This window comes from Natrix helvetica (genome assembly GCF_964273705.1).
Source record: "Natrix helvetica genome assembly, chromosome: 4".
NCBI classification, from domain to species: domain Eukaryota; kingdom Metazoa; phylum Chordata; class Lepidosauria; order Squamata; family Natricidae; genus Natrix; species Natrix helvetica.
In genome coordinates this window covers 33,464,047-33,489,582 of record NC_138550.1, presented here as the reverse complement: position 1 = coordinate 33,489,582, position 25,536 = coordinate 33,464,047, and the positions used below count along the sequence as shown (strand labels likewise).

The following is a 25,536-nucleotide window of genomic DNA, read 5'->3' as shown; positions in this document are numbered from 1 at the left end:
TCAGAAAACACAAAATGGACAGATACCGTGGGAGAGAGATAGTCCTCCAGCTAGCTATTTGTTATGACATTTAGAGCTTACAGGTAACTCAAATTTCATCTGGAATTCAACTGGTAACCAGTGCACTCATGCTGCAGAGTTGCTAACATGACCTAGGAAGGCTTGCCAATTATTGCGTCTATCACATGCTGAAGGGTACCCCCTGTAAAGTTCATTGCAATAGTTTAACCATCAGATAACCACTGCTTGGAGACCATAGGAATGAGCACAACCGGCAAACAAGCTCTGCAGAAGGCTTTCTGACCACAGCTGCTACCCACTCCTCAATCAGAAGCTAACTGTCCAGAAATATCCCTAAATTACATCAGTTTCTTTGATATATAAAAATACAGTATTTAAGCAAATGACACAGAATTTGTTGTCTCATAAAATAATAAGGAAGACAGTGGATAACATATATTATATATGAAATTTGAACTACTTTTTTTGAATGTGCAATCTCTCTTTGTTAAACCAGCTTTAGAAAAAGAAAAAAAGTAGAGAATTCTGACCTGAAAATGAAGGATGTGTACCAGAGAAGAATAAAGGGAATCATAAAGATTCCAAAATAATATTCTGCTTAATAAATATAGTCAGGCAAATTAAAAACAAACAAACAAATACAACAAAAAGTGACGCGGTGATAAAAAGAAAGAGACTATTCTGATCTCTATGAAGAGTAGGGCTTCGGTATTAAGCTAAAACATTTAAAACAGATGCTTTGTAAATTGTGTTAGCTAAAATGAAGCACTGCTCTACAAACTGCTAAAGCAACTACATCTTTTCCAAGATTCACTAATTGCTTTGCAAGCTGTCCCTAGTTGTCTAAGTATGTCTGTATAGATATTTCTTCTTGAGGAATAAAGTAAGTTCCCTTTCAGTTTTACTGATGCTAATCTGTGGCCAGCATTGCCAAGTATTGGGTCTTTCCATGAGCAACTCACTTGACTCTAATTAATGGATAATATTTATTTAGTAGACCCAAAAAATGGCACAAGCATTTCAAGTTTTTTCAATTTGTCTGAGTTTTGCATAACAAAATAGAAGCTATAAGCCAAAATATCTGGAAAATGCTTCATGGAAATAAAACCGCTACATATCTTTAAACAACAACAAAAACCAAGTATGCCTTTTAGCACTACTTACAACTCAACCCAAAATCTTATGAGATATACACATATTCTACTCAAAACCCAAGGAACAGAAATCTCATTTTGTTGTTGTTAAAAGACAGACAAATATATTGGTTAGAGTGCTCTCATAAAAGTAAGCAGTATTCAAGGAATCAAGAAAGGGACATTTGGACATGCAAAATTTGGCATAGATGTATGCACACATACACAAACAAACATATATTTAAAGGTACGAAGGAAGAATGAATTAGAAATTCAAGCGGGGAAATCTGAGACACAGAAAGAAATGTTAAAGTTCAATTGAATGTGCAATTCGCTATATGTCTACAACTATGTATTTTTAAGCTTCATTAGTTTCATTAATTCTTCTAAAATATAAACAATTACAGCCCTAAACTAGCTACTAGCAATTGAAACCCTCCATCATCAAATATATATTTGGATTTTTAAAATCACCCTTTCTCCTAAAATTTGGCATTAGTATACTCAGTTTTGGTACTTACATGACAGCCTAATATGGATTTTTTTCTACCTAGTTCACCTAATATGGGTTGAACATCTCTGAGTACTGCCTTAATAAGAGGGGTGTTTGCAACAAAGTGCTAGCAAAGATACTATGGTCAAAGTCTCATTTGCTTTTATGTCCACTGTGTGTAGGACACACATGAAATGAAAAATAGGCAGAGTTTCAAATGCACCATCACTGCCAATATCTTGGGTTTATTTTTTACTATACACTCTTGACTCATAAAATGGGGCTCTTTCTCAATAGAAAAATATATATTGAACATATGATTATTGATATACAAGACTCATGTCAACAGTAAACCAACCTGCATATTGCTGAACTTGTGAAAGTTTTGAGCATAGACAACTTTTTTGCTTGTGAAAATGCCTCCACTCACAGAATGACAGAATCCCACCACACTTTCCCTCATGAATAAAATCATGTAAATAATGTGCTCTCTTGTGACTGTAGTACTTGCTATCAAAGAGATATTATAGGTGAAATGAACCTTTACTTTTTGATGAATTTGTACTGACAATCTAAGTGGTCTTTTAAACAATTGTGTTCAACTTATTCATGAATAACTTTGATCAAGAATAAAGACTGGGCTTGTGAACTGGATAGCTGCAACATTCAAGTTCCAATTTATATTCCTCATGTTTTAGTGGCTAGTTGCATTGAGCAGTCATTTCCTATAGAAAATCATGTTATAACAGGAATGAAGGATCTTCCATGCGAACAGTTTAATTGTTGGCAATGGGGAGTAATATATACACAAAAGTTTCTGCCATAAACAATTGTATATACCTGTGTATGACCTATGAATGATTGTAGATAGAAAGTGATTTGGCAGATGAAGCATTACATTACTTCTTATATGTTGGAATATAGATGTAAAATTATTGCCCAAAGAGTTATGTACGGAAAGAATTATTCAGTAATTGAATATGCAGAACAAACAATGTTATCTGTTTTTGATTATCATCAGGTTCTATAATAGACATTTTGACAATAAATACCTGCCCTTGACTGTATCATTTTGAAATATAGAGATGTAATCTTACTAGTTTTAAATTAAATTATTCTAAATTGAAAATAACTCATCAACTATGATTTGCACCTTCCTCGTCAATATCTGATTTTAGAAATGATGAAAAGAGGTATGTGGGTTTCTATTGGTTCATAGTGTACAGACATATAAATTTTATATGATAAATTTAAAAGCCTTTTGATATACAGTATATCTATCTATCTATCTAAAAAAACAATATGTAATTTTATATTTCTTATATAGGTAAAACAAAGACACACAAACCCCTTCAGCTTGTAATAGGCACTTTAACTCCAACATCTGTCTTTCTATCCTGGGGGATATTAGTCAATCCAAAGCATGATTGGACCACAATGAATAACTGTCCAAACGACAGGTAATTTAATGGACTGGTACTATAATGTTTTTCCATAATACACCTGTTTATATGCAAAAATGTGTTATATTCATGCAATTACTGTTTGGATAGATCTGTACTATAATAATTAAGTTCTTGCTTTGTTTCTTTTAGTGAACATAAAAGTGTCTTTACTCTGAGCAACTTTGCCACATATTAAATATATTTAAAAGATAGTGTGTTATAATGGTTAAGATTTCAGACTACGCAGGACCAGCTTCGTGTCCATCCTCAACCACAACATCTCACTAGATAACTTTGGACAGTCGCATCCTCTCAGCATAACCTATCATCTTATTGAGAGGGAATAAATAGAAAATAATTGTTAAATTCTGGCCGATGAATGGAGGCAAGGCCAGAGTGATTTCTAACAGCTCTTTATTCAATACTGCCTGTGAGGCAACTGAAACTCTCGGCTGACAGAGCTCCTTTTATAGGAAACTGATCAGCCAAACAACCAATTAGGAGAGAGAAATTTCCCGCTCCAACAAAGGAGCAGAATGAGAACTTCAATTGACAACTATATACTATATACAATACATAACAATAAGAGACCCATATAAATCACTGTGACCATACATTTTTTATATAATGAAACAACTTAGTGAAACTATTTCACTGTTATCATTTTCTGCACTACATTTATTTTGTTTTACCTAGGCCTCATATAGCCACAATATTTTTTCAATCCTGTAATCTCTGGTGCCCTATACAATTACAAATGATATCATTCAGCTATCTTTGATGTGGTAAATTGAATAAACTTGTAAACAGATTCATATCTTCACTACTACTAAATGAATGGATGAAGAATAAAGTCAATAGAAGTCAAATAAGTAAGAAAAATAACAATGATAATAAAGGATAGTAAGTGAAGTAAAACAAATTACAAATAGTAAGACAAAAGTAAATAGTTGGAAAAAAAATTTTAGAGAATATAACCAGTTCTAATTAATATGCCATATACTTTTTAAAATGAAAGAATAATGTAACAGCACTGTAATTTGAGAGTCAGTCACATAACAAACCCACAATTGACAATAATTCAGCCAGGAATGTATCATGTGGCCTCTATCTAAATTGCTAATTAGCTGCTGTTTGTATGCTGATGTAGATAAAGTGCTATTTCAACGTATTTGTTCACATAGTTTCTATGATGCTTTGAAGCTTATTTTTTATCATGTTGGGATTAAATAAAAGTGGCTAGATTAAATGGGTATTGTCATAATTCATGAGGAAATGTTATATATTTTAATATGTTTATGCCACAAGCACGTTCCTAAAATTATGTTTTCAAAAAGAGATTTTGTTATTAAATATATGATGATTACACATTACACAGAGAAATAACACTGGCAGATGAAAAAGGTAGATTATGTTTTAATGGAAAGTTTAAAAGCTTCTGTATTTGCAAATATATTTACAATAAAATGAAAGAAATTTTGTTATTTCTATAGAGCAATTCTCTTTTTACATAAATTTGAAAAATTTGTGTTAATTAATGTTATAAAGAACAGCCTTCTTTTGTCATCTGAAGTTATTAATTTATGATTTCTTTGGAGTATTTTTCTTATATCATTTGTCCATACAAGCACAGCATTGCTTCTTTGTAGCTGTCCCATTTTCTTTTTTGCTGTTGTTGAGAATCATATTCTATTGGGCAAAATAAAACAATTCATTCCATTACATTTTATTCACTCATTTATAAAATTATTTTTTTTCTGGCCCTTGAATATTTGTGAAATGTCCAATGTGGCCCTCAGACTGAAAGATTTGGAGACCTATGCCATAGAGCATAATGTAGGTCAGTTAATATAGCATGGTTGCTAAGAAAACTATATGAGGGAGCACTGATCAGGTTTGCCTGAGTCTGAATAGTTGGATTGAACTGATTCAAGGCACTTAACTCAATTTAGATAATGAAATTACTATGTCTAATATCTCAAACCTCACCATCTCAGGTTCCTTTTACCACAATTCCCTCAATTCAAGAATGTCTGAAGTTAAAAAAAACCACAAGATTTGTTACAATACACAATAAATTTATATGTTGCTTTTAGCAAAGATGTCCCTGCGACCTATCCGCTCACACAGAGAGGGGCTCCTCCTGGTGCCGTCTGCTAGGCAATGCCAGCGGGCGACACCTAGGAGTAGATCCTTCTCTGTGATGGGCCCAACCCTCTGGAATGACCTCCCCCCAGACATTCGAACTACCACCGACCTCCGTTCCTTCCGGCAGAAGTTAAAGACTCACCTATTTCAATCAGCTGGCCTGGCACTTTCTTAGTTTTACCTCCTGGGGATTTATTCATTTTAATTGGGTTTGGGGTTTTAATAAGCTTTTAATGTAGTATATTTATTATTCTATATACAGTCTTACAACCTCCTTCACCTACGTATTTAATTATTTAACTGTTTTATGTATGTATTTTATAACGCATTTTAATGACTGTACACCGCCCCGAGTCCCTTTCGGGAGAGGGGGCGGTCTATAAATATGAATAATAAATAAATAAAAATAAATAAATAAATAAATGTACATGATGTCATTCATTTTCCTCAGATTGAAAATTTATATTTATTGTTATTGACTAGATTTTATACAGTGCGCTACAGAGAAAAGGACAAGAAAGAGAAATGGATCCAGCAGCTTTGTCCAACTACAGAAACAGTGGTAGATAATTTGAAACCCAACACTATTTATGAATTTGGGGTGAAAGACAATACAGATGATGGGATCTGGAGTAAGAGTTTTATTCATAAAATGGTTATACCTGGTAAGTAATTTGTAATGGTTTGCATAAAACCTAGGCCAAGGCTACTTGAATTTTTGGATTTTTTTTCATTTGGCCCTATTCAAGTTACAATCTTTAGGAAGTCCTTTCCATTCTGCAAGTGCCAGGAATATGGTCAGCAAGAAGATGAGAGTAGATCTTCTTACAATGACTGAGCCTAGGTTTTGAAACATTCTGCTGTAGGAGTACAGAACAGCCAAACAATAGCTGTAAATACAATTTTATGCCAATAGCTTTTGACATCTTATTTGATCAGTAGTTGACATTAGTTGTATGAGATTATTTTTTTATTTGTCTGTGTTTTCATTAAATAGTATATAAAATATATTATTTTATATGCTTATAAAATTGTTTCTAGGGGAACTCAATAAATAAGTAAAATATGGGTTTTTACTCATAAATATTATCTAGCTTAGTTAGATCACTGACTTAACTACAGAAATCAGCTGGAGTTTAAATATAGCTGGAGGAATAGGGCAATACATTCTTTAAAATATCATTAACTGTGATATAAAAATGGGAATAGTATGACATCACATTACATTTGGTACATTTTGTATTACATTTTGTATTACAAAATTAGTGTGTTTATGTATCTTTATATGACTATTGGAGGGTTTTTACATATATACATATATATTTATGTCAGGCAAAAACAAAGAAAATGGAGAGCTTCAGAACAACTACAAATTGCCTAAAATCCAAACACAGGTATGCAATGAAAATTAGTTTTATATTTATTAATAGTTGTTAAATGACCAGTAGCTCAATTTCTTCCTGTATAATATATCAAATATGAATATATTTTTTTCCCTTTATATATAATATATATAAATACTGCTAACCCTAACCCTATCCTGTTCAGGGAAGCTACAAATGCTACTCACTTTTCACATCAGAACTATATTCCATCCAATTATAGATCAAGGTGAAGATAAATTGGATTTAATTGTCTTCTTTGCATTTTATATTAAATCCATTTTTGAATATGTGAATTATTCAAGAAGATTTTTAGAGTTTAAATACTAGAATTATAATTATTTTTCCTTTGATATGTACAAGATTATGATATTTTACTTTGATTATTTTTATTTTTCTAAGTGCAGACTAGTATCTATTTTAATTCACCAGTAAATTACTTTTTTAACATACTTATTTTAATTTTAGTTTATCATAAATAAGCTACACCTTTACAATATTTTAATATGAAGACATGCAGATAGTATTAAGCTATAAGCATCTCCACTTCTGCTTATACACTTCAACATTTACTTTTAGATTACTATGTATTTAATGCTGTTGGAGATCGTTGAAAGTACCACCTTGCAAATATCTGACTCTTTAGTGTCCTGGTTCAGACTGAACAAACACACCAACTCTATTTACAAGTGGTTTATTGACAAATACATAGTATTCCAGTTAATTACAAAACAACTACACCATTGGCTATGCAGACACATATATGCCTTGGAAAATATAGTTTAGAATTTAGTCCCAAGTCAAGACATAGGAGAGCTCAGATTCAGGGAAGTGGAGCATAGCCATGACAGAGAAGGAAATGTAATCCAAAACAGTCCAGGAGTCTAATCCCAGAAAAATTAGTCAGATGACCCACGTCAAGGAGCCACGAGTTAATGAGCAAAACAGGAAGATTGAACACAGGAACACAGATCTGAGATTGGTGAGTTGTTTCCAACATATGGTTTCCAGATAAATGGAAGTTGTTTTTAAACAGGCCAAGTAGATATATGGCTCAATTATGGTCATTGGCATCTTCTCAAGGAGGCAAGATCACATCATAAAAGTTAATATGAAGCAACCCAAAATCTTCTAAATGGGAAATTCTAACTGTTCCATTTATTTAGATACCTTGATGACTGCTATATGGATTTTTTATTTTATTTATTTTATTTCATCAAGTATGAATTAGATAATAGATATGAGTATAGACATGATTATGAATGCATGAAATACAAATACAAATACAAATACAAGGGAATATTAGGACAGGGACGGTAGGCACACTGGTGCGCTTATGCATGCCCCTTAAAAACCTCTTAGGAATGGGGCTTCCTTCCTTCCTTCCTTCCTTCCTTCCTTCCTCCCTCCCTCCCTCCCTCCCTCCCTCCCTCCCTCTTTCTTTCTTTCTTTCTTTCTTTCTTTCTTTCTTTCTTTCTTTCTTTCTTTCAGAGTTTAAGAAAAGTTCCTGTCATGCATCATCATTCTGTTAATATCAGAAGCTGAATCCCTTCATACTGATTGTAGCATAGTGATTTGTTTGATTTATAATATTTAATTTTCAGATTAGTTAATTTACATGCTCCTACATTCTAGTTAATTTGTTTATTAAGAAAATGTATATGACCAGCAATTTACTCTTGGGGACTTGGGGCAGCTTACAAAGATAAAATCTTTGTAAAAGAAAAGAAAAGGACAGAGACCAATAAACCCCCATGTCATTCTAGTATGTTAGAGAATATATTAGCAATCCACCTTGAATTTAAATATAGTATATATGTATAGTCCAACATTCCAACTCATGATTGACTTGGCATATTTAGAGTTAGAAAACTGCTCTCTGAAAATTGCATCTATGTTTACATTTTTCTTCCCCTATACCCCAAATATTTTATATGTAAGAGCATAAGCTCTTTTTAGTTGTTATCAATAGGTGTTGCTTCTACTTGCAGAGAAAGGAGCAAGAAGAAACCTGCTATTTTCATTCTCCCTTAGCTCTTATTCAGTTTTTGTTGCATGAAAAGTATCTGTTGATACACGACTTTTTGTAATTGTGAAATTCTTTATGCAGTTAAGAATTCCTAAATACCATAGATTCAAGAAGTATTTTTCTACAATCATGTTCTATGAAAAAAAGGCAAGGCTATTGAAGACAGGATTCTTGGGTCCAGAGAATGAGAGAATTAGCTCATTTGTTCTTTTGCTCCTTTTATTGCATAGAGAGTAGCAATATTACAAGAATAACTAATGATAGATTATAAATATTCTGAATTGCAATATTATTTCTAATGTAGAAGAACTTAATACAGGTAGTCCTTGACTTACAACCTCAATACAGGTAGTCCTTGACTTACAACCTCAATTCAGCCCAAACGTTATGTTGTTAAGAGAGATATTTGTTAAGTAAATTTTGTCCCATTTTACGATCTTCTTTGCCACACTTGTTAAGTGAATCACTGCAGTTGTTAAGTTAGGGGCACGGTTGTTAAGTGAATCTGACTTCCCCATTGGCGTGTCAGACAGTCACAAAAGGTGATCATGTGACCTCAAGATACTGTAACCGTCATAAATATAAAACAATTGCCAAGTGTCTGAATTTTGATCACATGATCTCAGGGATGCTGCAAAGGTCGTAAGTGTGAAAATAGGTGATAGGTAACTTTTTCAAATGCTGTTGTAACTGTGAACAGTCACTAAATGAACTGTTGTAAATTGAGGACTATCTGTATAAAACTGAATGTTGTGAGACAAATTATAAATCCACAGCAGCATAGTAAATAAAAACAATTTCAGTTGTTAGTAGACAATAAGTAAATTACCTTACCTATGCATTTAACTAAATGAAATAGCCACATGGTATATCTGAATAATGAATCTATATTGTGATTAAATTGAATAAAGAAAAGGCATTGCTATATAAAAATTAGTTTTTTATTGTGAATAAATAGAGACTCAAATCAGGATTTCAGAATTTCCAATAACATGAAATATTGTATTAGACCGATTTTCTTTAAAAGGTATATTATAATATTACACTGGAAAAGGTAAAAAAATATCCCCACCCCCCAACTAGCTTAGTATAAAAGTTAAGTTTAAAAGTTAAGTGAGCAAATCTTTCGAACTTGTCATAGCACCGAGACTTTGGAATGTCCAAAGGACTTTTGGAATTTTTCTTCCTTTGTATCATTAGGAATTGTATACCAGAAATCAAAAACAGAACTTGGAATACACATTTCCCTTAACTTTCTTTTCTCTTTCACCATACTGTTATAGTGGATTGTTAAAACTCTGCCTCTTATCCAGTGAGAAATTATATCTATTTACACACACATTACTATGTAAAAAACTCTTTTCTCCCTCTATTGTTTTAATCAGTTTTTATTGCAATTAAGCTTTGGTGACTTAATGTTTCACTAGAAAGATTAGATGAATTTATGGCCTGTTACCAAGTGTTTTTCCAGAGAATATAAAATCCCTTATTTGTTAGCTTATAAGTAAAAATATCAGCACATTTGGTTTTGTTTCCAAAAAACTAATGATTTCTGAAGAATTTGGAAAATTCTCAGTCTGTACAGTCAGCACAGAATTTATTCCAAAAATTGCAGTTAGTTTTAAAAGAATACTATACTAACTTAAAACTATACTAGTTTTAAAAGAATATTATCTTTGTATGTGTATGATTGCTATTACATCAAGGCTGTGGTGGGTTTCAATTAGTTTTACTACCGGTTTGCTCGTGTGCACACATGCTCACACATCCGGGGAGGTGGGTGGGGCCTCCCACCACCACCACTACCAGTTCGCCCAATGTGGGTCTAACCGGCAGCAACCCATCTCTGCAATAAGTGTATATTTAATATTTTCTTGTAATCCAAAATAGTTCACCTTTTTCAAAATAAATTATTACCTGATTGACTGGATTCTCTTTCTGGAAATGGTGCTTATATAACTTAATTTTGTCATAAACCTTATTTTTTGCTTTCATATTTGGTAGGAAAAGTTGTTCCCAATACTAGCTCATCACCTTCTATACTATTTTATTATAGTAGTTTTATGCAGGATCAGCATGATAATATTTTGGTTAAAAGCACATCAATTTCACATTTGACAGGTTTGAGTCCAAATTGAATGGACTGCATCTGGTTCTGGTCCTGATAGTTTCTTTGTTGTCAATTTTGTCAATAGGTAGATCTATTGTTACCTTCACCTAATGATCTAATTTATACATAATGTCATATAAAATATTTTTGTTTGGAGCTTAGCATAATATGACCACTCATTTCAGCATTATACAATAGTTTATTTTTGTTAGCAAATTATATCTGGAAATTGCATTTTCCTTATACATTCTGGCTTGGTTAATATATTCCCTTGTCTGAATCCAGAATCTGGCTTGTTCCCAGCCTATTACTTACTCATTTCGGTATTCTATTAATGTTTGCTAAGTGTTTGCAGATCAAGTGGGGGGAAAAATACAGGTACTCTTCGATTTACAAATGGTCACTTAGCAACCATTTGAAGTTTGAAGTTACAACAGACCCCCACCCTTCCACAAAGCTACTTATAACTTGATTTCAAATTACAGCTGCTAAGCAGCCCCATGGTCTGCTTGTGACCAACCACAGAAACATTGCAGTGCAATCCCTCACCAATTTCTCCCTTACATCCTGTCCCATTGGGTCCCTAAGGGCACTTTGCCTCCTTTGCCATCCCACTTTATTCCACATACTCCTCCCCATCTCAGTTACCAATTGCTCAGTTAACTTCTTTGTACCTCAGATAGGAAGGAGAACAGACCTCTCCAATGGCCACATGGCACAATCCCACAAACGGCCATCTTGCCGCTTCAACCCAGTGACCAATGTGACCTAGTGCTTTGTAGTTTTAATGTTGTACACCGCCCTGAGTCCTTTGGGAGAAGGGCGGCATATAAATCCAATAAAAACAAAACAAACAAAACAATTGCTTTTTTCCCCCAAAATATATTGCTTGTTCCTGACATATCATGAAAAAATGAATTTTAAAGGCTGTATCCTTACTTTTGGTTGATTTTCATTTTGAAAATAAAAATGCTATTATAAAATAGCATGGCATAACCAATTATGTTAGTCATTAAGGATCTATATGATTTTTTGATCATACAATATCAGTTTAATGCAGGCCAAAACATTAAAATTGGGATGTTGAGGGAATGGATCCAAAAAAATTATTCATTCATTAGATTAAAACATGAAGGGATGTTTAACTATGAAGTTCACATTGAAAGTTTTGTTTCTGGGGCCTCTTTAAAGAGTGGTAACAAATTCCAAAAAGCACACATGGGAGAGCTCCATCCAAAATATAATTTAGCCATTCAAGAAGAGAAAGCAATTTTTCTCAACCTTGGCAATGTTATGATTTGTGGATTTCAATTCCCAGAATTCCCCAGACGACACTGCTCTGGATTATAAGCACTGGACAAAAACAAAGGAAAACTATTTTTTCTGTTATAGGATTGTGAGGGGAATATATGTACGGTTTTTTTTTCAAATGAACATTCTGACCAAGGCCTCTAAGAATTTTTAAAAGTTTGGAAACAGTTTTAGTGCTTAGATACAATATCCTTCAATATCCACCATTTTAATTCTCTGGTATTTTCAGCAGCTGGAATGGATATTCATGACATATTTAAAATACTTCATAAAACATTTACTATGAAATAAACAAAATATTTTAATTCATCTGTGATCTGATGCATTTGCTGTACATGTGAAAGTTATAGGCACTATTGAGAAAAATAAATTTTAGAAGGAAAGAACAATATTTGTGTCTTTAAATGTATATGCAAGTATTTCATGTATCCATTTTTTTACTTTTCTTTTCTTCAGTTTATACCAGATTCAAAAACCTTTATTCCAGTTAAAGTAATCAAACAAGGTAATGTGGGATTTTATGTACTTGTATTTATAGAATAGAAAGAATGTGCATGGAAAAAATATGAGTGTTGCCTATATGCAATTGGAGCAAAAATACATCTGCTTAACTTAAGTATGCTGGAAATATTCTAAAATATCAACTCTTTCAGCAAATTCAGTTGTTTCAGACAATTCCCCTCAGAGTGAGAAAAATCTTGCATTAGTCAAGTCATATAGAAGAGCTTGTCATCTTTGCAGAAAATTAAACGAAATCTGGTTTGAGTTTACCTTCCCTACCCCCCTACCCCAAAACACACACAATCGTTTGGTAACAAAGCAGGAATTCTTCCTTATGTAGCCTTAAGGGCAGGAATGAATCAAGGAAGGTTATGCAGAATAACTATCACAAGCTTTTTGCAAATAAAACTGTACTGATATCAATATATTTACTTTGATCATTCACAAGGTGCTGTGCTCTCTATAAAGTAGGCTGTTAAAAACATTCTAGTATCATCTTATAAGTGCTATAATTTGGTATGTTCCTTTCGCAAACCAAAAAACGTCCCCACTGTTTTCCACTTAACAAATTTGGTATACAGCTTGGAAGGTAGTGAATGGTAAGACCAATTTTAATTTTGCATAATTTTAATTTTCCATTATATCAGGAATTCAGAGATCTGATGTTAATTGATAATTAGTCTACCACCAAGTTATTAGTTCTCCTTTCATATAGGTATTTCTCAAACATAGAGTTTTTCCTTCAATTTTAGAAATTCCATTTGCAACATAATCTAACAGTACATGTTCTGAAATCTCCAAGCACTTCAAACATACTTTGGACCTGGTATACTCTTCTATCTGCCAAAGCTCTTTCATTAAAATCATCACGCTGCTTTTTTTAGTGTCCTGTCTGGAGTTTCTGAAGTTACTTTGAGATCCCCATTTTCACTATATAATGTTACATAATACTGAATATTGTATTTCATAATTTCATAAATAACAAAATATGTATAATGTAATAAAAATGTATCTACGTACCATTCAGAATCTTTCATATCAACCATAATGTGTCTGGTTTATTACATCAAAACAAGTATATAGATTTATAACAGTTTCATTCTTATTATTTCCACAGTTCTTCAAAATATTACACATCGGACACAGTCTGAAATTCTAAAGAAGTCTCCTTTATCAGGACCAATTTTAGGTGATTAAGATAAGTCATTATTTTTTTATAAACATTCGGTGGCTTACTTTCACAACTGAAATAAGTTGGGAGGTTCTCAGTCTAAGTGGATATAATAGCTAAATCAATTCTTATTAATTTGTACTTCATTTATAGTACAAGCAAATGGATCTGTATGAAAAAGAAATTTAAAATATACAGTTAACCTTTTCAGTCATTGGTAGTGCCAACTTTGTTGGTAACCATAATGCTTTATTTTGTTAGCATTATCACAACTTGAATAATATCAAATTTTTGTTTTGGGATTCTACTATATCCAGAAAGTAAGTAAAGGGATTTTAAAAAGCTGATGTATTGTAATTACATAACATGTCTCTGGGATGGTTAATGGATACCTCTTATCGGCAGTTATTGAAAAATAACATAATTTTCTATACTTATAAGATGAAGCTATAATCCTTTTCCTACCTCTACTTTGCCAGTTGACTCTTTCTACTACTGACACTAATCTCTACATGATTGGAATCTTAGCAACCCTTCTAAATGATTAACTGTTTCATTTATCTCTGTACTCTATGTGTAGTGCACCTTATTGTTCCTGATTTCAATGCAACAAAACAGAATCCTCCATCTTCATCAAGGTTGGATATATTTGAAAAACCAAAACAAAGTGTAGGTAAGTAGAAAACCTTGGATGAATAGAATTTTTCTCTCATTCACATAGAAGTGCCATATGTTTAACCCATGATGTGAAATGGCAGACAAGCTGTTGGTATACTTAGCTACCAAAATGCCACATTACTTTCATGACATGTTAACATCATGTATGAGAATGTACAGAAATTTTTGATATGGTTTTATGTGACAGTTTATTTGGCCTACAATGCTTCTTTCAAATAACTATGATTTTGTTTAGATATATTATTTATTTGATGTTTAGTTTATTTACTATGGATATTGTTATCCTGGAAGACTCAGAAATATGTAGCATAATAAATACACAATTTCAACCAGAGCATAGATGATAGTGCTGAATTGAGTTAGTTATCATTTGTCTTTCTATTTTCTATTATGTGCACAAAGAAAATATTTCCTGTGATAGATATATTTGGAAAATATATAGGTTTTCAAAAAGCATTTAAATAAAGTATAATTATTTAAAAGCTTGTATCAGAAAATTTATATAGAAAAACCTCTGAAAGTATATAAAATAAAATTATTGCCTGGGAAATTTGCAATTAAAATAATAGACCTTCAGGCGTATGGTGTAAGTGTTTATATTAAGGAAAGTTGAAAATAAATATACATGCACTTTTATTTAGATTGAACATGTGGTAAACCAAAATACAGCTTTAATAATTTAAGCAGTAAACTAAATCAATGTATACTGATTCAGACAGCCTGACTACAAGTGATTAAACTTATTTGCATATATAGGCGATATATCTTTCTTTTTAAACTAAGAAGTGCATTCTTGTTTTATGCAGCTAAGAACAAAACTCAAAAATGGCTCCCAGAATCAAAGACATCAGAAGTAAAAGAAATTACCTCACAATCCCAGACTGGTGATTATTTTGTTCTTTCTTTCTATATAGTTATTTGAACTTTTATTTAATTTTATTTATATTGAGCTAAAATTACATTACATTAATCACATCATACATTATTTGGAAGAACATATTGAGAGACATATATTTTCCTGATTATTAGTGCTCATTTATTCAGTGACTTCCAGAGAACCATTGAATGCACATTACTGTGTTTGTCAAGTTTTGTGAAGTTTTAATTCAGAAAGAAGCAGTTAAGGATGTATGAGAAGAGAACCAGCCATTCACTTCTCATTCTGTGGAGAGAAGAAGGTTTCCTCAAATTGGCAAGAAATGCAATGGGTAGAGATGAGCATGAGTGATGCCATTTTTTCCCTGATTATCCATAGAATGATCATTCAAGGGGCTGGAGATCTGACAGTAGGGGAGCAAACTCTTTTCTTCTTTCCAATAAATCTGTCTTCCTTCCCCGTGAATTAGGCAATGCAGCATACAATCCATGGATGGGAGCCTATTTTTGTCCATTAGTGTTAGGGAAGACTGGATATATGTCAAAAATAGTATTCACCCAGTCCCACTGATAGGCATTATTGAGTCTTTAGGGTACTATAGGCATTGATGCACTACTTTCAGTTTCTTTAACCAGTAGGTGGAGATCATGTGTGGGCCAGGTGCTATCCAGCTCTTCATATTCCTGACCCACTGTTGGATGCCTGCTATTATGGGGTCTGGGATATTGTGGGTCTTGGAAATTAGTGTGGTTTGTTCTCAAGTCCTACAGCTACTTTGCACTGGTGTTGTTTGTCTTCTTTCTCCCATATGTTCTTACAGTACTTGTTCATATTGTGACTGGATAATATGGTAGCTAATATGGCCACTTTTGACATACAATATCAGGGTTTGAATCCCAGATGGTACTTACCTTGCCAGTAGAAGTCCTGAGGCAAAGACTCACTAATATTTTACCTGCCTAGCTCAAATATAAGAGTAATACAAACTAGGATACCATTGTTGGTTTGTATTGTATTATAAACTAATACAATAAGAGGAAGTAGAAACTAATAAGATAAACTGATGATAAGTGAGCTACTGGGACAAACATAGATGAATGAGAAAAAAATATCTGGAATATACTACAGCAGTAAACCTAACAGCTGTACATACTCCCTTCCAAAAATGAATTGAGAGACTAAAATCAAGGCAACTCTGAGAGGTTAGACAGCTGGTAGAATTACAGATGGGTGTGAAGATTTAGGGTAAGATTCAGCTAATGAAAAAAATACAAGAATCTGACTCCTTCTGAAGCCTTATATGATAAATTAGTCAGATGAAATACAAGGTTGAGGGATTTGTAACTCATTTGATTATTTCTTGCTTGAAGGCAAACTTAGGAACGACTATAATCATACAGTTCCCCTTGAGTGCATATTATTTCAGAACCTGACTGGATATTTATATGAGCTCAAGCTCACTTCATACCCAATTCCAGTAAATTTTGCATTGGGAAAAATAAAGTTGCCATTTGAACAACTATCTTTTCTAATGCAGAATGGGGTTGTAAGAGGGTCCTTAACTATCAACTCTGGGCCAAATATCAATCTGCTATTGAATCTCTCTTTCCCTCCCTCCCTCCCTCTCTCTCTCTGTCCCTCCCGCCATCCATCCATCCATCCATCTTCATACAGCTATGACTGAACAAAATTTGGAAAGGAGTAAACCTACAGCTCCTGGTGTCTCAAAAGATTCTGCAGTCAATCAAGGTAACATATTCTTTCCATGCTTTATTTTGCTGCTTTGAATTACAAATTAACATGTACTGAACTGAAACAGTGCCACAATGATGAACTGGGTTGTTTTTTTCAAAGTGTGAGGTGCTATATCATCAATGAATTTCTAATTAAAGCATGGGTCCGGGGAAAGGGGACGGTCTAGAAATCTAATAAATTATTATTATTATTATGGGTCAACTTTTTGAATAATTGTGAGATTGTGCCCCAAATAGTTGCGTAGATAGGGGCATAGTAATGGCATGTAAATGCAGCACATTGTATAACATTATTCAGTTTTGATTTGTAGAAATTTATGCATAGAACTGTGAGTGCTGTGTTGACAGGAAGTAAGGAAAGGTTTTTCAATCTGATTCACTTTATATAAACTGGAAGTATAGTTCGTGGCCAATAGTTCTATTAGCTCTAAATTCTGGGGCCTGTAGTTCTGTCATATCTGGAAAACATCTGGTTGTGAAAGACTGATGAAAAATAATAGTTCTTATAAAAATGGCCTTAACTTTTTTTAAAGCTCTGGAAATGAAATTAAATCTTCAAAGTCCAAAAATGAATCATTTAATACGCTTATGAATATTTTATAATTATTGAAATATAGTTCAAATGATTATAAAAACTGCTAATCAAAGCCCTCCCCAGTTTATATTCCAGAGAGAAGAGGGTAGTGAAGAAAAAGAGTTTGGGGGAGTGGATGAAGGACTTGGGCTAAAGCACTTGTTTCCTGTCAACGAGGCATGAATATAGATAGAATATACATATTAAGTGAATCTGTTTATACAAAAAAAGTTTTTAACAAAAGTATACCTTTCTCTGTTTAAATGATAACAAAATGATTGTTCCCCTTCTTCAGAAATTTAAATAAAAAGAGAAAAGCAACAGAATTTTTGAACTAGAAAAGAATTGATGATAGTAGCAAGTGAAATAGATTTCCCAAGATTAATGACATTTCACTATTTTTAAAGAACAAAAATATATTTTTTGTATTTATTCAAGGGGACTTATTCCTCAGGAAAATATATTTCCTATGTCTTTTCCAGGAATATTTCAACAGTAAGATTTTGAAAAATATTATTGTCATCTAATATTTCTTTAATAATTGCTCACTGAAATAGTTCCATTTCATTTATTAACTGCAACACAGCTTTTGGAGCAATGAAATGAAAACACAAAATACTATCTAGTGAAACCTGCTTTGTTTGAAGTACGCCACATAATTGGTCACAATCTGTAAAGAAAAGGTGTTAGTTACTTTTGATTTCTTTTAGCTCACACCGAAAGTGAACTGGAATCTTCAAAACCTAGCAAATCTCCTAAGAGTGAAATGCCACTTGACACATTGGGTAAATATTTTGTTTACACATTGCAAAGCTACTGAATAGTGCTACTAATAGATATAATACAAACATGATATTTAACTCAATTAAATATCTTGCATTAATGTATCTTTTGATTTTTTATTATTGCCATCAAGTCTTTTATTATTCCTAGAAATCACATAGAATCGCCCCCCCCCTTACAATCTACTCCTAATCTGATCTCTCAGGTCTTTTAGCAGTCCATTAACCACCATTGTAAATGAGTCCATCTATCTTGTTGTCATCCTCTTCTTTCTTTTCTTCCACCTTTCCCAGAATTGAAACCTTTCCTGAGATCTAAATCTTCAAATAATGTGTCCAAAATAAAATACTTTGAGCCTGATCACTTATGTTTTGAGATTCTATGGTCTTTACCATTATTGTCAGCTTTGGTTTTGTGAAGCTGTCTTCAGTACACTGTACACTCCCGGGAATTCATGTTTCATGATAATTTTTTTTAAAAAAACATTAGTTAAAAGCTAATCTTATCTGAAGATTAATCTATCTTGGAATTGAATCTTTTGCCTTTTCAGGATTTACTATACTTAATTACTTACTATATATTTACTATACTTACTATAATAATATTAGCACTTCATTTATCTCACTTAAAGAAAAATTCTTGGTTTTCCCAAGCCATCTTTGCTATTAAACTAACAGTGTACAATGCTGTGGCTTTAAGAATGCCATTGAAAAATCTCTAGCAGAGTTTACCCTTGTTTTCTAATTATAGTAATTTTAGTCATCACAATCAATTCCAGTTTGCTTGCAAAAATGAATTGCTTTGTTTTCGTAAAGGAATGGCCATAATCCAACAGACATTAAATATGCTTAATCTCACTGAAATAAATCTTCACCATGATGAATCACTCTGTTGGATTGCAGTCAATATCCTTTTCAATTGCATTTTAACAAAACAAACCGATACAACTCTCAAAACACAAGCTTTTACAAGCTGATAAGCAGCAGGGTCTTTTATAGATTCACATATTTGTTTTTATTAGCCATCTTTTTGGAGTAGTATTGGCCATTGGCCTAAACATACACATTGTCCTCTCTTGCCTCCTGTACAGATTCTTAGAAAAGTAACCTCTACTTACAATCATTTGTACAGTGAATGTTCAAAGATACAATGGCATTATACAAAGGGACTTACAGTATGACCCATGCCTGAAGTTAGGGACATTTCAGTACGCCTCAATGGGTTGGGACAGATAGGTGGGTGAGGGAGTCGTAGGCAGTTGCGCACTTTACTTAAGCTCAGAGCTGAGAGACATCAAGCTTGAATAGTTTGGATCTGGGTTGATATTCACTTAACAAGTATAATTCTTGGTTAACAATGGCAGTTGGGACTGCCAGGATTGCAGTCACTAAGAAAGGCTCCATCACATGATAACTTACTTTACATCACTTAGAAATGGAAAGTCTGGTCCTAATTGTGGACATAAGTCTGTTTCCCTCAGTCTGATTTAATAAAAATGTTTATACCCTCCTTATATAAGCAGAGAGTATATAAAATATAAGATTATGTCTACTATATTATATCATTAATCATAAGTATTTTTCAAGATTTGTGAAATCATACAGTGGCTTTTCTTGTTTCATTTTTGTTTGTTTAATATTTAGATTTGCACAAGTTTCTAGGACTTCCAAAAGCAAGACCATCTCCTATGCCTCAAATGCCCACAGAGCCATCAGGTAAAAATGATTTCTTTTTAATATAATTTAAATTATATTTCCCCTTTAAAATTCTCCAGAAAAGATTAGCGTTCTTGGATTATTTTAGTCCTAAAACTTCATCTTTATAACATTTAAGATTTTGCTTTAGTCTTAATGATAGTTTTAGTATTTCTATCATAAATCCTTCAATTGGTATTAAATTATGCCCATGAAGGCTTACTGTAGAACAGCCATAATTTCTTAATATAAATTTTGTGCCAATGTTTTATTTTTTTAAAAAATGACAATTTCTTTTATTTTAGTTTCAAAGAAAATACAGCCAGATCCTTTAGAACTCAAAACACCTGTTCCAAAGACTATACAGACAAAATCAGGTAATTATTTTTCTCCAATATTACATTTGAATAATGCAGTTTATAAATAAATCTGTTTTGTATATGTTAAAACAATATTTAGCTAAAGTCAGTTCCATTATGAGGACTCTACTTCTGGTTCAGTTCCGATATAGCTAAAACCTCCTCATTCTCAGAGTTTACGTTTGCAAAGTTTAAAGGCTGTTGTGGATCATTTTCAAATTGTCTCTAAAGAATTACAGAGCAGAAACAAAAATGCCCGCTCATCAGGTACGGAAATGAAATATATTCCTAAATATAAGAAAGCTATCCTATCTGATTCCAAGACAGTATTCAGAGTATGTGCATGCACAAACATACCCAGTCTTTGTAACTGGGTTCGATGGATTTCTCCTTATGTTTTGTTAATCAAGCCGTAATGGCATAGTTCACATACATAATACTAAATCATAATGGGAGAGTCTCTGGATCGTGCTGAGACAAAAGCACGATTCACATTATGGTTTATTATTTTGTATGAGGCACAAAACTCGTATTTAGATTTAAGCAGCAAGAAGTTGGAGCTGAAAAGAAAGAAAAACAAAAGCTTTTTTGGTCTTCTTGGAGAAGGTCTTTTTGGGGAAAGTATTTGTCACTGAATATATCAGAAAGGATTAAAATATTGTGTAGTGGATTTTTATTTTGTACAAGGAAGTGTGTTGTAATTTGTTAAATGAATTTTAATAATATATTTATCTTATTAGAAATGGGCCTCCTCTAAAAAGATCAGGGCTCTGATATTAGTTTTGAACAACATGAATATTAAACTAAAAAACGTACTTTCTCTCCTGCACAAACAGCAACTTCAGAAAGGTCAATTTTTATGAGAGCATTGACAGAGAGAGGATGTTTTAAACTCACATAATATATGTTTCAGATACTTTCAGCTGAACAATATTGTCAAAGATAAAATTTTATTGGACAAGAATATCTAGTTAACTTAGGATAGTTAACCATAAGGCTATTTTCATTGGATAAAAACATTTTAAAAATTGTCATAATAGATTTAAAGGTGTTTTTTTTCTTTTAATTTTTCTTAACTCCTTTTGATCCATTAATGAATTGATGTCACAAAGAAAGATTTTACTACTTTGTTTTAAAGAATTTTATTGATTTTTAAAATTTATGGGAAAAGGGTAGGTGGATATACACAAATTTTTTGGCAACTCCATCGTGCTAGAGGTAGAAATCTCTCCAATTCTCACAACTTTTACAGAAAGGAAAAAACAATAGATAAAAGATAAGCAGAAACAGAATCTTATTATACATTGTATCAACCATGTGTTCAATCATCTCTTTTGCCACTTTCTAATATATCAACAATTACAATGATATTCCAGATATATTTATTTTTGTGACCTGAGTTTTTCCAATATTGTTCCCTCCCCCCTGTCTCCAGGTGGAGCTACAGCCCGTCCCTCCTTCATGTCTTGTGTATTGTTGCCTTTTTCACTACCTCTTATATTTTCGTCCTCTAGGAGGGCACTATGTTTTTTAATGAAGGCCTCTGCCTCCACAACTGTGTTAATTCTAATTCTGTTTCCCTCCCAGAAGATCAACATTCCTTCTGGCAATAATCATCTAAACCAAATTCCTTTATTATATAATTTCTTTGATAAGGAGGAATACTTTCTCCTCTTATTTCTTATTTTTTTCGGAATTTGCTTAAGAATGGCAATTTCTTTATCTTTATATTTTAGTAGTCCCCCTCCTTTGAGCCCCCAGAATCTCATCCCTCGTGGTCTTCCTAAGAAATTTAACATGTACTTCCCTTGGAACATTATGTGTTCTGGCATATGCTGAATTAATCCTGTAAACCAGATCCATATCCCACCACAACTGTTCTTTATCTCTTTTAATATATTCTGCTAAAATTGTACTCATGATATCCTTAAGATCTTCATCTTCTGTCTCTGGTAGGTTCTGGAATCTGAGAAAGAAGGACATTCTTTCAAGTTCTATCTTTGCCATAAAATTTTCCAATTCTATATTCCCCTTCTGGACTGCCTTAACCTCCTCCCCCAGCCCGACCACACCCTCCTCCAGCACACCAATTCTCTGTTTATTTTCTGTTATTTGTTGCTGTACACATTTGAGCTCTTCTCTAAAATCTGCCACCTCCTTTTTCAACTCATTTTGTCCCTGCATAAGGGCCTGGAACATTTGAGTAACAGATAAATCTTTTGAACTCTCTCCAGTCCTTTCTTGTTCTGGAAATGCTGAAATGTTTGTCTGTTGAGTCGTTGGGCTGGATGTAGAGGCTGCTTTGCCTGAAGGTGGTTTTCTGGGCCCCATTGTCTGAGTTCAGAGATGAGTATAAGTCTTTTACAAAAGAAATGGCGTCTGTGAAGTGCACAGCCGAGCGAGTCCGAGAAGACAGGCAAATCCAAAAGTGAAAGTTAATCCTCCGTCACAGTTCCAAGCCAAGAAGTCACACACACACAAAAAAAATTAAATAATCCAAATCCAGAAAGACCACATAACAGGAGAAGCTCCAGGAATGCTTCGGGGGGGGGGGGGGGGGAATATAAAGCCAGACTTTCTTCAAAGGTAGTTTCAAAAGGCAGACTTCATTTATAAGTGCGAAGAAGACAGAAGCAGGCCATCTTAGCTCCCCCTTTCACAGGGAACCAGGAGCAGAACATCAAAAATTTCCATAAAGTTTTCAAAACAAATCAGCAATCACCTCTTGCAATTGTGATATAAATCTTTTCACATAGTTAGTTCAAGTGACTAATTCAACTTTTTACTCTCTCTCTCCATTCCGAGATTGAGAGATAGTCCAAATGCCGCTTTGCCTGAGGGGGGTAGAAAAAAAAAGAAACCCACTTCCAATCTTCAAACTTCAAACAGATTGAATCCACAATTTACAAAAAGCTGCTGCTCATCAATTAAAAGTGATTAAGGAGATTGGAGCGAACTTCTCACCTCCAGCACTTCAGCCGCTGCATGTAATTAGTTATTTCCTTCCAGAATCCATTCAGCGAAGGTGCTGCTATGCACTCCCTATGCTCCCCGGCTCCTGAGGTGAAACTGGAAACCCCCCCCAGGGTGCCGCCTATCCGGGGGGTTCCAGTAAGTTGCCCTACGGCAGGTGGTCCCTCCAAGACCACCTGTGTTCCTAAGAGGAGCCCACCGGAGAAGCGAACAGCGGACCAACGTCCGTCGCCTTCGGAAGCCAGAAGCGATCTCCGAAAGATTTTACTACTTTGCTTGATACTTATTTCAAGTAACTTTTCTTGGTAGACTTCAATAAATATGTCCAAACAACATACTTAAGTTTTTTTAGTTGTCTGAAATAAGAATGTTGTATTTCTTCTATAGGAAGCAATCTGGGTGGCCTACTTATAATGAATTTAAACTTTCTATAAAAGACCTCTTTGTTAAAATGGGTATTATATTTTATCAGCACACAAATAGTTCAGAATGTATAATCTGAATGTAACTGTAAATAGGATAAATGCAATTGCTTCAGCCAAAAACTATGATTCATGCAATTTTCCAAATAAAAACTCTTAGGTTATGTCCTTTCTTTTGGCAAAAAAACATTTCTCCAAGTTAGCATGTTTGTAAACGGACTTTAAATTTAATTAGCAACATAAATAAAAAATGTTTTGTGCATACATCAGAAAGAATTTTTTATCTAACTTTTTTAAAGATTTCCCTATTTTTGACACTTTTTACTCCAAATATTATAAGAGTGTTGTTGTTGTTGTTGTTTTTGTTGGTCACACAGTTAGCGAGGTATTTAGACTGGAGTTGGCTGTCACAAGATTAAGAGTTATGAGTTAATGCTTAGAGCATGTGATAGTAACATGCTGGAAATGGATCAAGCAGGTCTAAATGTTATTTACATTTTGTAGTAAAGTGTGAGTGTTCTCATCAGAAGGTAGATTGGGGAAGGTAGATTTCCAGAAACTGTTGTTAGGGGAATTTAAAGCAATGATAGATGGCAATAGGTAAAGATTATGAAAGTAGATGAAATGTGAGCCTTATGGAAAGTTGACTCAGAAGAAATTTTGTTTAATCTACTCATCTGGATATTAAACTTCTTGTTATTTTGTTATATTGCCCTGCTATTGACTGTCCTTACCAGCTGCTATTACAGTAATTTTACAAGGGAACTTTGTAAAAGGTGGAACTTTGCCACCTAGCAAAGGAATGTATTTATTTGTGTGCTGTGTTTTCATAAACTTTGTTGTTTCGTATCTGGGCCTGAAATTGTTTGAGGCCAGAGGTCTGCTTAAGGTTTTAAATTCATGATAAAGGTGACAACAGAAGGACTCCTTATAGAATATATAAAGTTGTCTCCCATCAAGAAAGCTGATGGGTTAATTATTTTAATAACAAAAGAAAAGAAATATTCCACTTGTGAGAGATAAGAGGGACAAAAAGATCCCTCTTATGAATATACAGTATATAACACTATATATGAATCATAGTGCTTGAAGGATCTTAGAAGTCTACTAGCCTAATGTCCTTCCCAATGAAGGAATCCTCATACCATCTCAGACAAATGTCTGTCAAATCTTTTCTTGAAAACTTCCTCAACTTTACGATCTGGGAAGTGTCCACAAATTGGTTCTTTTCTTACCTTCAGGCACTATAGAGAATAAGCCCCATCTTCTGCCCTGTATCATCGTATCATGGATTTGAATGCATGCCTTGTCTTAGCCTTTTCTTCTGTAGGCTAAACATATCAATTTCATTTAACCACTCTGTAAGATTTGACCAAGTCCCTTAACCAACTTTTCTCTCTTGGCACTCTTTGTAATTTCTTAGCACCGTCTTTGTATTGTGGTAACTAGAAATAGCATTCCAGGTGTTTCTGATCAGTGCATCATAGAGAAGTATTATCATTATTTTTTGACACAAAACTTTGTTGATGAAGCTCAATACTTAACTGTTCAGAAAAATAATTATTATTGAGATAGATGTTGCCTGCCATTTAAATTTGGATAATAAATTAGATAATAAATCTTGCTCAATTTTTTCATGTAATTTCAAGCACTAAAACCTAGTCATAGAGTGTTTTTG

The 25,536-nt window shown here is 33.3% G+C and overlaps 1 protein-coding gene across 2 annotated transcripts in view; it reads left to right on the top strand.

The window, feature by feature from the left end:
• Positions 1 to 25,536, top strand: part of ABI3BP (ABI family member 3 binding protein) — a 139,210-nt gene that overhangs the window by 35,915 nt on the left and 77,759 nt on the right. For both annotated transcript variants that reach the window (XM_081953296.1, XM_081953295.1), the window contains exons 4-13: positions 2,975 to 3,107; positions 5,724 to 5,905; positions 6,573 to 6,634; positions 12,529 to 12,577; positions 13,691 to 13,762; positions 14,325 to 14,417; positions 15,229 to 15,306; positions 16,974 to 17,048; positions 20,054 to 20,125; positions 20,410 to 20,481. In XM_081953296.1, coding sequence (XP_081809422.1) covers positions 2,975 to 3,107; positions 5,724 to 5,905; positions 6,573 to 6,634; positions 12,529 to 12,577; positions 13,691 to 13,762; positions 14,325 to 14,417; positions 15,229 to 15,306; positions 16,974 to 17,048; positions 20,054 to 20,125; positions 20,410 to 20,481 — 888 coding nt within the window. The remainder of the gene's footprint in view (positions 1 to 2,974; positions 3,108 to 5,723; positions 5,906 to 6,572; positions 6,635 to 12,528; positions 12,578 to 13,690; positions 13,763 to 14,324; positions 14,418 to 15,228; positions 15,307 to 16,973; positions 17,049 to 20,053; positions 20,126 to 20,409; positions 20,482 to 25,536) is intronic.